Source organism: Antrostomus carolinensis, unplaced genomic scaffold (genome assembly GCF_000700745.2).
Source record: "Antrostomus carolinensis isolate BGI_N321 unplaced genomic scaffold, ASM70074v2 scaffold23410, whole genome shotgun sequence".
Classification (NCBI taxonomy): domain Eukaryota; kingdom Metazoa; phylum Chordata; class Aves; order Caprimulgiformes; family Caprimulgidae; genus Antrostomus; species Antrostomus carolinensis.
In genome coordinates, this window is record NW_010290858.1 from 15,685 (window position 1) to 29,385 (window position 13,701).

The window sequence follows — 13,701 nt, forward strand, 5'->3', positions numbered from 1 at the left end:
ATTCCTGGGTAGTTTGGGTGGTACAATTGTATCTTTGTAAAATTGCCCGTGCCTTTAAGCAAAGCCAGGCTTTATCACTGGTTTACGTAGGACAAATACTATTAATTTGTAAATCTTGCAGTTATAGGAGAGTTTTTTTCTTCCTCTAGCAGGTGTCAACACATGAAGTAGCCCAAAGTTCCACTTGTATGATGAACATTTGCAGCATGTATGCAATTGTTTCTGTTTTTAAGAGAGCTCTGGATTTTATAAATTAAGCTGTAGTTATCATCTGCCAGATAGCTGTGTCATTTGATGATGCTGACGAGGTGAGAAACAGCTGACAGCACTGGAGTAATTCAGGGGTAACTTTTTTCTTTTTTTTTTCTTCATTTTAGGTAAATCTTGTTTAAAAACTGAATTGCAGTTTTCAGATTATTACTGCCTGCTTGCAGTCCACCTGCTGCTCGATCTGTGGCTAGAAGGTATGTTATTAGAACCCCGTCTTGCTTAGTATCATTCTGGATTTTTGTGGTAGGGAGACTGTGTCCCTGTGGCCAGTGTGTACCTGGTGTGGCTTGTTAGACCCATAGCTTTCTGTTTTTTTTCTCAATATGAGGCATTTCAGAAGTCCCTCTATTCAGTTGGTGTTTGATATGAACCTCACTGACCTTCAAAGGGATTTAGTTTTTCTGATTAATTCCTGGAAGTCCTGGCAGAGCTTTGCTGGTAACTCTTGCAGCTCAGTGCTGGCTGTCTTCAGAAACTTGTTCTGAGTTTCCCATGTAGATAATACTTTTTCTCCCTTTGCATGAGTTCTGCTGACAATTCACTTCTGATATCAGAGGTGTTTTGAGAGTGTTCCTTTCCCTCCCTGACATACTTTGTCTTTTGGATCCCCTGTTTCTAGACCTGTTGAGTACCTGCTGTCTTGAGTATTCCTGTACTCCACATCTGCTCTGCCTGTTAATCTCCTAATCCCACAGAGTCAGTCTGCAGTGGTGGTTGTCCATGGGCACTGTTTGTATTCCTGCTCCCAGGGAAGATTTAGTCTTTAACCTGAGTAAATCCATTGTCAGGTTGCTGGCAGGTCACTGGTGGAGCTCAGGCTCTTGAATTCCTGGCTCTGTGCTGCTCTCTGGGATAGGAATGCTTGGGAATGCTCTGTGTGTGTGAGCTAGAAATCCTCAACAGTCCAGGACTCAACAGGGAACTGCACTTCTTTTGCAGTGGGCCCATGTGTGAGTGCTATGCTCTGTACAAATGTGAGCTAGATATTCCCTGTGAAGGGTTATTGTTCCACCTTTCCCTCAGAGAGCAGCTGTAATGCTGGGATGGGTGCTATGTTGTAAGGGCAGCAGCGTGGATGCCATCTGCATGTTGAAGTGCGTGGGATCATTTTGAGAGGTGTGTAACTTGAGGACAGAAGCTTCAAGGCCGAAGTGAATTATGCTGTCAGTGTTCAGTGCCTCTCTCTCTGTGTGTTTTGTCTTTGTCACCAGGTGAAGAGATGGCTGTGTGGCAGTGCCTGACTCTCTTAGAAGAAGGGTTGTCTCATAGTCCTTCTAACGCTCAGTTTAAATTGCTGCTCATTCGAATATACTGCAGGCTGGGTGCATTCGAACCCGTGACAGAGCTCTATTCCAGCCTTGATGCGAAACACATCCAGCACGACACCATCGGGTGGGTAGTATATACTGAGAATAATTGGTGATGGTGACCCTCCAGTAACTAGTCCCGAGATCTTCGCTTTCCTTTGCTGCTGAAAGTTAGCAGATTACCACATTTTTATATGGTGTTATGTCAAAGTGTTTTGGAATTTGGTGAGATACTTCTACTCTATTAAGCACCACTTCTTTTGGAGTATGTTTCCTGTGGGATTTTTTTGATCAATTTTGGGTTTTTGGAGTATTGACTAAAGGGAATCTGAAAGAAGTTTGTTAAACTTATATCTTTATTCCAGTCATAGCTTGCTTTTCTGACCTGTGTCATTGCTCAGCACAGCTGAGCAAAATAAACATATCAAATGGCTCTGCCTTGCTTAGGTGTTTGTGGGTATCTAACTAAGCAAAGCTCTTCCACCCATAACAAGGTGGATAGAGGAACTCCAAGCCCCTACTACTATTTTTTCTTTTAAATTAAGAATTTTTTCCATTACTGTTAAAAGCTGAAATGTTATTATTAATATTGCCATCTGTTAAATCTCCAGACTTCTCATTAAAGCTGAACGGTGCTGCAGTTCTCTGTTCAGCGCTGTGTTGGAAGCTGAGGGTTCCCCAGAGCTGTGTGCCGATGTTTGACTTGCGCTGTGTTGTGTTGCAGCTATCTTCTGACGCGCTATGCAGAGTCGCTGGGCCATTACGCTGCTGCATCCCAATCCTGCAATTTTGCACTCAGGTTTTTCCACTCCAATCAGAAAGATGTAAGTTGAAAGAAACCCCTGTGTCCTTGTAACAGAGCAGTTATGTCAAGGTGCCTTACAGACCTCTGTGCTGTATGTCAGGGCTTACAGAAGCGCAGTGTTTGATAACACAGAGGAATGATGTCTGCTCCTGTGTGTTTAAGGTTACCTCACCTGTGTTTTTCATTACAAGGGTTTGCAAATTACTGTTGTATGGGGTTTTGTTTTAGCTTTCCATTTATAAAAGGCAGTTTTAATGCTCCTCGAAAAACAGGTATGATTACTTTTAAATGGAATGGATTGTGATTTTATGCAATAATTTAAATGAAATGTTATGTGGCAAACAAGTCCTGATGTCATATAGCTCCTAGCATTTTGGAAAGTCATACAGCAGATGGAGATGATGGTGACATACTTACAAATCCTTTATATTATCATCACTGAAGTAGTATGTTTTAGTGATGGCTGTCCTGGGCACACAGGGATGGTAAGGAGTGCACATTGCAGGGAAAGTGCAAAGAACAAGCTGGGATGATTTCTGAGGGGAAAAACTCAGCTCCTCTGAAGGTGGAGCAGAGCCCATAACCACATTATTTTGAAGCTATAGGATCAAATTGCAAAACCTGGTCTTGTGCTAATGAGAACTATGTGTTTTATTCAATTCACCCCAAAAAGCAGTGTGAATGAAATTTGTCTTGAATGAGAGTCTTGGACTGGAATGGAGGCGATAGCGAGGGGAGAGTAGCTGAATTCCTCCAAAGAGATCAGTTGCTTCTTAAAATGCATGCCATGCCCTCAGCTGGCTTCTAAGGCTGTGTGGTCATACAGCTTCCTTTCCCACTGTTCCAGAAATAGTTAAAAACACCAGACTTGTCTGTACTGAGTAGTAAGGATGCTCACACAGTAATCCCTCAGAAAGTACCCTTGCTCTGCTGGCAGCTCAGGTTATTCCTGTGTACAGGATACCAGTTGCCATTTACTTGTGCCCAGAAGGTAGAGGCTGAGTTACTGTGACCTGTGTCTGACAGAAATTTGACTGTAGGGAGTGGGATGCACAGAGGAGCACATGGATTGTATGATGGGAACTTGCTCTTCTCTGCTTCCCCTCACTTGCTCATTGTTTAAGCACTGATTCTACTTGCTAAGAGTCAGTGAAGCCCTGGATCCAGACAGCTTTCTCTTACATGTCTGTTGGTAGTGGTGGGTTGGTTTTGGTTTTTAATGAGAGGTAACTTCTTCAGTCTTGTTTAAAAGTCACTTGGTGGATGTTAATGAAAAGTGTACCTGGAACCAACTACCTGGATAAAACATTTGACTGCTGAGTGCCAGGTGAAAAAAGTGACCTGAAAAAAATATCAGGTGTGATTTGTCTGCTTTGGAACACTGCACTGTAAAGCACTAAGAAATCATCTTTCCCCGGAAAACAATCTGAAGTAACTTCTGGTGTGGTTACCTTGGAAGAAGGTTATTCTCTTGGCATGAATGATAAAGACACTTGCAGCAGAGAAGAGCTGATTGTCTCCGGTAGCTCAGTATCTGTACACGGATGAAGACAGCCAAGTTCCAAGTGCTGCTGCCAGGAAAAAGCTACTCAATCGTGTTTCAGAAACCTGGAAGAGGCAGTGCCTGAATGGTTCGACCTGCCTCACAGCCACACCTTGAAAGGTTGAAATTGCAAGAGAGGCAGAAGTGATGCAATCAGCGTTATATAATTCTTCATGCTACAAGATAAGGGTGTGACTCTGGAACCCACTCGCATCATGTCTTGTCTTGGAGACAGAGTGTTGCAACCAAAGGACGATGAGCCATTGTTGATCTTGGGTAGCAAAATCTCACGTGTTCTGGACCCTTCCAGTGGTTATCTCCTTCAGAGCCCTTTAGTTGGGAAACTCATCAAAAACTGTACTAATTTGCAAATGGCAAGTGTCCTTCAAACCACCCCTAAGGTGCAAATTGCAGGAGGTGAAGGCTCAGTTCAGGGTACTGTTCACCTAAGATGATGGCATGTCAAGAATGGAGAGGAAAAAAGAGGTTCCTTACCGTAAGATATGTCCCAAGTATCCCAAGGTCAGAATCTGCTACCGGTTTCTGTGCTGCTGTGGTTCTGCTGGGGTTGTCCCTTCGTGCTCAGCTTCCCATTCGAGTCCCATAACAGCATCTATCTGCAATGTTAAAGGAGGACTGTCCTTAAAAGTTATGTTTTTACCTGATGGCAGATACTGCCTGCTCCTCTCTAGGTTGATGTTTAAGATAGCTGGAGTGTCTGCTGCAGCACAGAGAACGTGTCCTGCAGCACTCAGTGCATGGGACTCTGCCTAGAAAAGGAAGTGTGGGATAGAAACGAAATGGTCTGGCGTAAAAATATAGCTACTGATTCAAACTGATTGCTTTGGATGAATACATTTTTCTTCTGACTTGTGGAATTTAACAGCCTGAAGTGAATCCTGTTTAAGAGTGTCCCATGAGTAACAGCTATCTAGGATGCTGTGCAGTCCTGACGTAATATTTCTGCTCTGGGAGAGGATGCCAAGGACAGGAAGGAGAATAGAAGGCAATATTGCTATATTTGGCCAAAACTAAAAAGGCAACTTTATCCTTCTCAAGTTAGTCCTCCTTTAAATATGCAGAATCACAAGTAATCTCTCTAATTCTCTTGTGTCCGTCCGTCTTTAATTTCTCCAGATACTGCAGGCAAACAGAGCACCAACGTATCCTATGGGGATTTAAAAACCACGTCGATGCAGTTGAATTAGCGCCCATAGCGCAGTCCCGCAGCCTGACAATGAACCCTGCAAGGCTGTTTATCACAGGGTATGTCGTTGAATATTTGGCATATTTTTTTCATACAGTGCAAATAACCAAATTTCTTAGGGAAAAAGACAAAGCTACCTAGAGGACATTTCTTGTTTTTAAAGGGGGAAAGAAAAAAAGTGGCTTTCATCTGTTTGTACTAGTGTCTAGTCGCTCAGAGCCTTTCAGGCAGGTTGAGTCTGTTGGCACCACAGAAAGTTCAGTGAGCCAGAGGCCTTTTTCGGTGCCTCTCACCTTCAGTGCATTTCATAATCTTGTTCAGAAGAAAATACTTGATTTGCCAGAATTTCTCACTTGTGGAGTAATTCTGGTGTAAAAAAAAAAAAAATACAGCCATCTGTTGTAACTGGGAGCATAAATTATTCACTCTGTCTCTGCAGTGAGAAATTTTCATTAAAATACAGTGCTTGTTTAGGGCTCCTTCGTCATATAAATCTCCTTCTGGAGATTACTTGGACTGATGTGAAATATTAGTTGTGTGCCTTGTATTGCTGCATTTCATCAGAGGGGAAGCAAACTATCCCATGGACCCTGACAGTTTCCTTTGGTGTTTGTATTGTAATGAGTATACACTGTGTGATCTCATCTTGTGATACTGTATTCAAAAATCTAATAAAAAAGAGAAATAAAAAAAATGTGTGAGTATTTTTTTTTTTTATCTGTGCTGTGGTAATATGTTCTAGAAAATCTGAGATATATTTATTTTGCCTGAAAGTACTTCTCACAACAAAGCAATGATTTGAATAATGCATCTCAAAAAAAAAAAAAAAGCCTTCCAAAATTCTCTCTCCCCTCTAAGTATTTTTCAGTCTCATGGCAACAATAACATGATGTTTCTTAGCGTTGGTTTGATTATTTAATCACGCTGCCTGGTGGTGGAGCATCTGGGCATCCTCAAATTAAAGTAGCAGAACTGCTGGGGTGACTTGGACAAGCAAAAGCACAAGCTTCTCCCAGGGATTCAGTATCTGCCAGATTCTGTACCTCTGGGTTTATGAAAAGCACAAAAATGCAATGTCCTGGCAGTGGCCTTGTTAAACTCTGCTTGTTCTGAAATGATGGAAGTAACTGATACAGAGATGGTGTGTGTTTTCTTCCAGACCTCAGAATATATCATTCAAGCCTACAAGTACGGTGCGTTTGAGAAGATCCCAGAATTCATTGCGTTTAGAAACAGGCTGAACTCTTCCCTTCACTTTGCGCAAGTTCGCACAGAGCGGATGTTGTTGGACCTCTTACTTGAAGCAAATATGTAAGTACAGCAGCTTGCATGTGAAAAACTTGGAGACTTGTGCCAGAACACTGGCCAAGTGAGACCTTAGTGAGCTGCACTTGCAGCTTTTTGGCAAAAACCTGTGAGCTACTTCTCTCTGCTTCTAATTTGCTGTCTCCTTCAGCATCCTTGTCAGTGCCACGTGTGTGTGTAGCGTTTCTGACATCAGAAGAGTTGAACAGTGGAGAGAAAGTGAGCTGTGTTTTCTGTTTCCAGTGATCCAGTGTTTGATTTGATTTGATGGTGATTGTTCTTACGCACAGATCTACCAGTTTAGAAGAAAGTATAAAGTCCATGAGTCTGAGCCCGGAGGAGGATGACATTCCGTGGAAAGATTTGCGTGACAACAGGGACCTGACAGTCTTGTTTAACTGGGATCCAAAAGACAGGTGAGTAAAAATACCCTCAGCTGTAGAGTCAACACCTTTTCCTTACAGCACACATGGCAAAGAAAATCCTTTCAGGGCAACTGGCAAATGTAAATGTTTTCTGTCGGCTGGCTAACTGCAGACTTAACCAGCATCATTCATTGCTTCTAGCAGTGCTGCCTTTTTACATATTAATACAGTTTCCTGAATTTCTGACCGCTCCTCCTTCTTCATACAGTATTTGATAACTTTGGGTAGGCTGTTGTACCTGGGTGAAGCTTGCTACTTTTGCAAAATTGAAGCATTTGCCTGAAAACATTTGGTACCTTTCTCTAGGGACATTTCTGAAGAACATAGGAAACTCTCACTGGAGGAAGAAACCATGTGGTTGCGAATCCGGTCTTTAACTTTAAGGCTAGTAAGCGGACTCCCAACTCTTAGTCACACTATTCAACCAAAGAACTCTGAAAAGACTGCAGAGAACGGCGTCTCATCCAAGATTGATACAATTCGATCCCTGCTTCAGCAGCTGGAAGCGGCAGTGGATTCAGGGAAGAAGTTTCTAGAACAAAAAATTCAGGTACCCATTAAGGAAAAAAAAAAACCAAACCTATCCCCAAATATTAAATGAACGTGAATGCAAGCAGAGAAACTGAATGCATCTTGTAACGTCCAGCAGGCTGCAGAGTGCACTTAACTGTCCCTGAGTTTGTAGTGTATGAATCTGACTGAGAGATGTGCCAGAGACAAACACTGTGTTCTGGATAAGGAAAAGCTGCAACACCTTTATCTTTTTCTTTGCTTCTTGCCTAGTATCCTGTCCTTGGCCCTCCTCCTACCCGAATGGCTGGCTTCTTCAGTAATGGCAGCTGTCAATGCCAGACTAGCTTGTTTTATCTTGTTAGTGATATTTATGAACTAGATACCAATGGCTTAGGTAAGTGTTTGAGGGGCAGGGGTTTAACCAGATTGTCATGATGTGTGGTGGGAGGGAATGAGATGCATCTCCATTTAGTTTGAAAACTGCTGGGTGTTAGCTGATGGGGACCCAAACTGTTATTTGTGTGTTAGGTTTTTTGAGTGAGGCTAAGGTATCTGGGAGACAATCCATTAATTTAATGTTCTATGTGAGTCTTCATTTTTGCAGAGTAGATATTGATGTAATATTGGATCCTCTTTGAAAGCAGTTGTATTGGCTTTTGATTACTAACAATAAATTACATTTAAATGCCTCTTAACTTTTCTGGAAGCAGAGATACACAAACTTGTAGTTTATAACTCCTTTTTTTTTTTCTTTCAGAAGATTCAGCAGAAATCCAGGAGAGGATAGGGAATAGTTTCAAGTCCATAGTAGAACGACTAACAGGTAAATGGTAACTCAAGAATAAACACTGGTAGCTAAGTTAGTGTTTCATGGTGCCCTGAGGATGTGCTGCTGAGTGTGCTGCAGCTACAGGGAGTGTGTTACTGCATCTGCAGATGCCTTTGAAAGATACTTGTGAACAAGGCTGAGATCCCCTTGGCTTGTCTGATGATGCTGTTGCACGCTGCAGAATGTCGTTATGTCCCGTCATTTGGCCACCTTGCAGCCAGGTGTGAGCAACTGTTGTCTCCTGGGTACTTGGCCCGGGTGTGCTAATAAATGGAGTGGAGATACTGTTAGTAATAAAACACAGTTCAGAGGAAACTTCAGAGCTGGACCTTCTGGAGAGGCTTTGGCCACATTTCTCATTAGCTGTTCAGTGGTCAGTCCTCTGACAACTTTGCACACTGCACTGAGATATGTACTGTACAGAAAATGTGCATTTAAGTTGATTTACATGTCCTGAATAAGACTTTTCTTTTTTTCTTTTCAGATTTGTTCAATAAATGTAAAGGTGATTTGATTGAAGTCAGAGATGGCACCTTGAAAACTCATCCAAACCTGTTAGAAAACCTAGTCTTCTTTGTCGAGGTATTTTTTTTTCCTATGGAAACTAGAAATTTTGGAGTACTTCAGGGAGAAATGTTGGGAGTAAAACACAGTGGAAGGTCTTTGATCTCAGTCACTCATGAAAGAGGTTTTTATTCTAACTACTCTGAATGTTATCAGTAGGAACACTAAAACCAGTTTAAATGCAACTTGTAACATACTTGTACCTTTTTTTCCAGACGATCTCCATTGCCCTGTGGGTATCAAGTTACTGTGACAGTGTCCTCCGACCTTTTAAATCCAACCTGCAAAAAAAGAAGAAGAAAAAAAAGGAAAGCAGTGTAGCTATGGTAGACAATATTCCTTTCTTTTCTTCCCCCACCCCCAGTCCAACACCATATTTATACTGGGGAGAAAAAAAAAATAATGGGAGATGACATGTTAATAAACTGATTTTTATAAACTCTGCCTTGTAGAGGCTGATGTAGGTTAGAGATTACTCAGTACTAATTTTTAAAACTCCTTTTCTATTTAAAATCAAATGGTGATGTGCCACATCTCTGACATCACATGACAGCTTTTTCATAGGAAAAAACCATTTAGAGTGTCCGAGTCCTTCCTGCCTTGAATGCACTCCAGTAAACTAGTGAACTGGTTCTGTTTATCTGGGTGGATGGATGATAGCTTAGCATTGGGAGGAGAAATAGAATGATAGATGTTATAAAGTGAGTTGTTGTACAAAACAGTAATTTGTGTAGTCATTAATATGTGTTTATAAATGTATTTGTTTTTATAGCCACCTGTATTCACACATTTTCTGGATTATGTTACCGAACTCCAGACATTAACTTCCAATGTCATAGATCACATCAAAGGGCTTGAAATAATTCTGACTGCACTAAAACTTGAAGAGCTGTCCCTCAAGGACACTCTGCTTTTACAGGTAAGAACGTGCATCGCTATTTGTGTGTGACCAGTAACAACCTGTGTGTATGTGTCTGTGGGACAGCTTTGAAAGCTGCTTTTCCCCAAAATGTTTTACTGGAAGGGGGTGGGAAATAAACAAAAAAAACCCCTGTTAGGTTGACTTAATTGCTCTTAACCAGAGGTTAGGGACCAGACTGCTAGAAAGCTGAGTTTGAGAGTGGTGAGTTAGGATGACTTTGCCTCATCTGATCAGCTCCAGCTCACTGCACAAAATGATCTCAAAAAATGAGATCTAAACACAGGAGTTTTAAAATACTTTCATTTTGTGTGGTGTTAGTGAAGAAAAACTTAAGTTTTTAACATGATTTTATTGTCTGTGATATTACTTATTCTATTATCTGTGTTGTAGCATAATGGATGCAAAATAAATATTCAGGAAATATTTGAGATTCACTTCCCTGGAGGCAATTACTTGATCTTTATGAAAAAACAAGTGGATTTAGGGACTCCTTGGCTTAGGGAAAACCAAAGGCAGGAGTAATAGGCATTACATGGGTCAAACCTCATGCCAAATTTAGATGTGAGAAGCACAGGCCTAATGAGGAAGCTTGTCTTTTTAAACCATGGCAATCAGATAAGAGTAAAACTTTGTAATAAACAAATTAACCTTCCTGTGGTAAGGGATATTCTAACAGTTCAGTACTTACTGTGAAAGTATTTGTTTAAAACAATGGTTTTGATCCTGAAAATAGTGTCAGGGTCCAACTAAAAAGTCTAGAGGTGACTGAAAGCCTAGAATTGGAATTTTTTTTATGATGCTCTTGAAATGCAGGTGGAGAGGGGCTGGGGGAGTGGTGAGTCGTGCTCCTTGTCAAAGGATTGCAGATTCCAGGAGAAGGGTTTGGGAGGGGAGTCCTCCCCTCACTACTGTTGGTTTGGGGGGTGGGAAGAGACTGATTCAAAAAAGCACAGGCAGGAGTTGTTACCCAGGACCGTCACAAATTCAATGAGGAATCGGCATGTGACACCAAAACAGGTCTCTGATATATTTATCTAAAAAGGGAAATTGGGCATTGATGTTTTTCTAGATGGGAGATGTGAAGGCTTTTGGATTAGGGAGGATTTTAAAAACTGCATCCAGCTTTTCAGAAGTTTCAGAATATTCAGGCTATTTCAGAACTGCACTTCTGTCCACCTAAGCTGCTGTTAGCCAGCCTGTATTTTTCAATTAGATTGTCGTGTTTGTGCCATAGCATGTGACTTGAAATTTCCCTTTTCTTGTTGCTTTATGAGGCTGATGTAGAATTATGTCATATATTAAAAAAACCCAAAAAACAAACTGCAAAACTTGATGGAAAGCAAGGAAATCCCTTAGACTGTATTTACTGCAAATTTGAATAAAACAAAAAAAAAAAGCATGGTTTCTTAATGTCATCAAAGAACCTTCACTTTGAAGGGATGAAACATTTTCAGATAATTATTGATCTCTGTAATTTTTCTGATTCCTTGTTGAGTCAGCAAGTCCTTCCATCTTCCCTCTGATGCAAGGCATCAAATTATTTCCTGAGGCAGATGGGCAAAGCCCAGCTGTCAGATCCACGTGGATTTGAGCAGAAGCATCTGTGGAGTCTGCAGCTTTCCCCATGTTTGTTTACAGTGGTTTTTGTTTGACATTGTCGCCGTAAATCCCGATTAACACCGTCTGGTGTAGCTCTGCTCAGACCTGGAGCTCTGTTTGCAGCTCTGTGTGTTCAGAGCTAAAAGGTGCTTTTGAAAAAGTCCTGGTGTCCAGGTATTAGTGAAAATTGTGGTGTGAATGGAGTGATGCTGGCAGCGTGTCAGCTGAGCCTTGCCACGGACACGGGGTTGGTTTACTCGAGCTGGGCCTTTTCTGCTCATTATTTGTGTCTGCAAAAGGCATCCTGATAGCAGTCCCTGGACAGAATCGTGGTTATGGCTGCTGCTTTGGGTACCAGGATTTGCTCTTTCCACCCACAGAAACAGAACATTGTTCACAGTAGGTCAGTGCTGACCTCGCTCTGCCTGCAGGAGCAATGCCAGCAGCTCTGCCTGATGGTGGTGGGCTTCTTAAAAGCTTTTAATGTGGGCATTTTGGAAAACTGGACATTAAAGGGGGAATGTCATCCCTTTGGGAAAGCTAGGTACCAGGGTTGAATTAGTGACACCTGAAGCTGTCACTGTGGCATTGCAGCTCACTGTGCTTTAGAATTTGGTGTCAGAGTCTGTTTGACTTCACTTTTCCATATAAGAAATTCTCTAATAAATGCTGACTGAAATAAAATCCTACATGCACTCTCAATTTCAGCCACAAATATATTTGCATGAGGATGTTTCCAGAAGTTCTGAAGAAATGTTAATGTGTTACCAGCCCTGTCTGGGCAATACCAGTATCTGCAGGAATTGCTGCTGTGGTATGAGGCTGAGCAGGTGCTGCTTATTCTGTGCTGATGAGGTTCACTTTGTAACCTTCCACTGGTCCTCATGAATTTCTTACCAGTGTTTGAGGTGGTGGGGGAAATTGAATGGGAGGATTTAAACATTTGCTGTGGAGTGAATGATTTCTCTTTTGCATTTTACAGGAAGAAAAAAAGTTTACAAAGACTGTGCAAGGGAAGGTCCAGAGCAGTTACCATCACTCAGTTCAGGAAATTGGAGAACTGCTGAAAAAGAGATTTGATACCATTAAAAAACTAAAGATTTGAGAAATGCATCCTTGACAGACTCCACAGGGGAGTGACACCGAGTCCCAGACAGAAGCAACATCCACTATACCATCACTTTAATCCAGAACTTCCTCATAATGCATGAAGGACTTAAAATCCTAAAACAATTTTTTTAGGTATTACAGATGTATTGAGGTGATTTAAATTATTGTACATAAATGAGAAGCAGGGACCCTCATTGGGGTTTGACCACTTTTTATACATGTTCATAAGCATATTGCAACAGGAAAAAAAAAAAATAACTTTCTTCCCTTTTGATCTCTAGAAACAACTGGAGATGGTCTTTAGAAGCAGCAATAGAAATCCAGTGTAAAGCATATATCTCAAAGGAGTTGTATTTTCATCGCCATACAGTGTTTATAATTTTTGTATGGTCCTTGCCTTAGAAATGCAGAAATTGTAGATGCCTGCCTTCAGCTGCCTCCCATGAAATGAGCCCGTTTTGGAGCTGCCTGTTTTGTCCACAAGCCACCTGGTCCTCCTGAATGAATTCCCAGTGGTGGTTCAGCGGGGAGAGGTGAGGCTGCGCTGGAGGAACGCAGCCCTGCCTGACCTGGCAGGGTGGGAGTGAGCCCTGCCTGAGGCTGAGGCAGGTTCCTCTAAGGAGAGAAGTGCTGGAGGGAAGAGGTGGTGGCAGTGTACACACACACACACAAACACACACACACAGGTTGTTTCCACACTGAAAAAATTGCAAACCTGGTGAGGAGCAAACTTGGCCATTAAGCTTTCGAGAGAGAGATGGGAATCAGCGTTTTCAGCAAAAAAGACAAAACCAGAGATGTTGTACATAATAGCTGCAGTGAAGTCTGCCACTGCGGGCTGATTTCGTGTCGGTTTAATGTCGAACAGCAATCATCATGACTTTTAAAAAGTGTATTTAGATGACTGAACCATTAAGACTTAAATATTTTAATAGAAATGGAATCCTGTTGGCTTTGGTTTTACGTTGGCAGAGGTAAATTTTGCTTCCGTTGTGGTATGAGGCTGAGAATCCTTTCTGTAACTGTATGCTTGCTTTTTGCAGTTGATCTTTGATTATTCAAGTACTAGCTCGTGAGACTTTCTGTTAGAAAGTGCAGTGGCATCAGCTGCTCCCACTCAATCTGCATTTCTGCTCTTTTTTTTTTTTTTCTCCCTATTTTAAAGGAGTAATGCAGCCTAAAATTGGTAGGCAAAAAAAAGTTCCATGTACCTGCAATACAAGGGACAGGTCAGATTTTACAGATTCCTCATCTTCTGATTTAAAGCAGCTAGTATCTGAAGTTTATATTTAAAAGTTTTAA

The 13,701-nt window shown here is 41.6% G+C and overlaps 1 protein-coding gene across 1 annotated transcript in view; it reads left to right on the top strand.

Moving 5' to 3' along the window:
• NAA25 (N-alpha-acetyltransferase 25, NatB auxiliary subunit) overlaps positions 1-12,939 on the top strand; it is a 25,797-nt gene extending 12,858 nt beyond the window's left edge. Inside the window, exons 12-23 of the mRNA XM_010174710.2 lie at positions 378-464; positions 1,482-1,662; positions 2,302-2,401; positions 6,292-6,443; positions 6,728-6,853; positions 7,169-7,412; positions 7,646-7,769; positions 8,133-8,198; positions 8,689-8,786; positions 8,984-9,094; positions 9,541-9,687; positions 12,272-12,939. Coding sequence (XP_010173012.1) covers positions 378-464; positions 1,482-1,662; positions 2,302-2,401; positions 6,292-6,443; positions 6,728-6,853; positions 7,169-7,412; positions 7,646-7,769; positions 8,133-8,198; positions 8,689-8,786; positions 8,984-9,094; positions 9,541-9,687; positions 12,272-12,394 — 1,559 coding nt within the window. The 3' untranslated portion in view covers positions 12,395-12,939. The remainder of the gene's footprint in view (positions 1-377; positions 465-1,481; positions 1,663-2,301; positions 2,402-6,291; positions 6,444-6,727; positions 6,854-7,168; positions 7,413-7,645; positions 7,770-8,132; positions 8,199-8,688; positions 8,787-8,983; positions 9,095-9,540; positions 9,688-12,271) is intronic.
• The last annotated feature ends 762 nt before the right edge of the window (positions 12,940-13,701 follow it).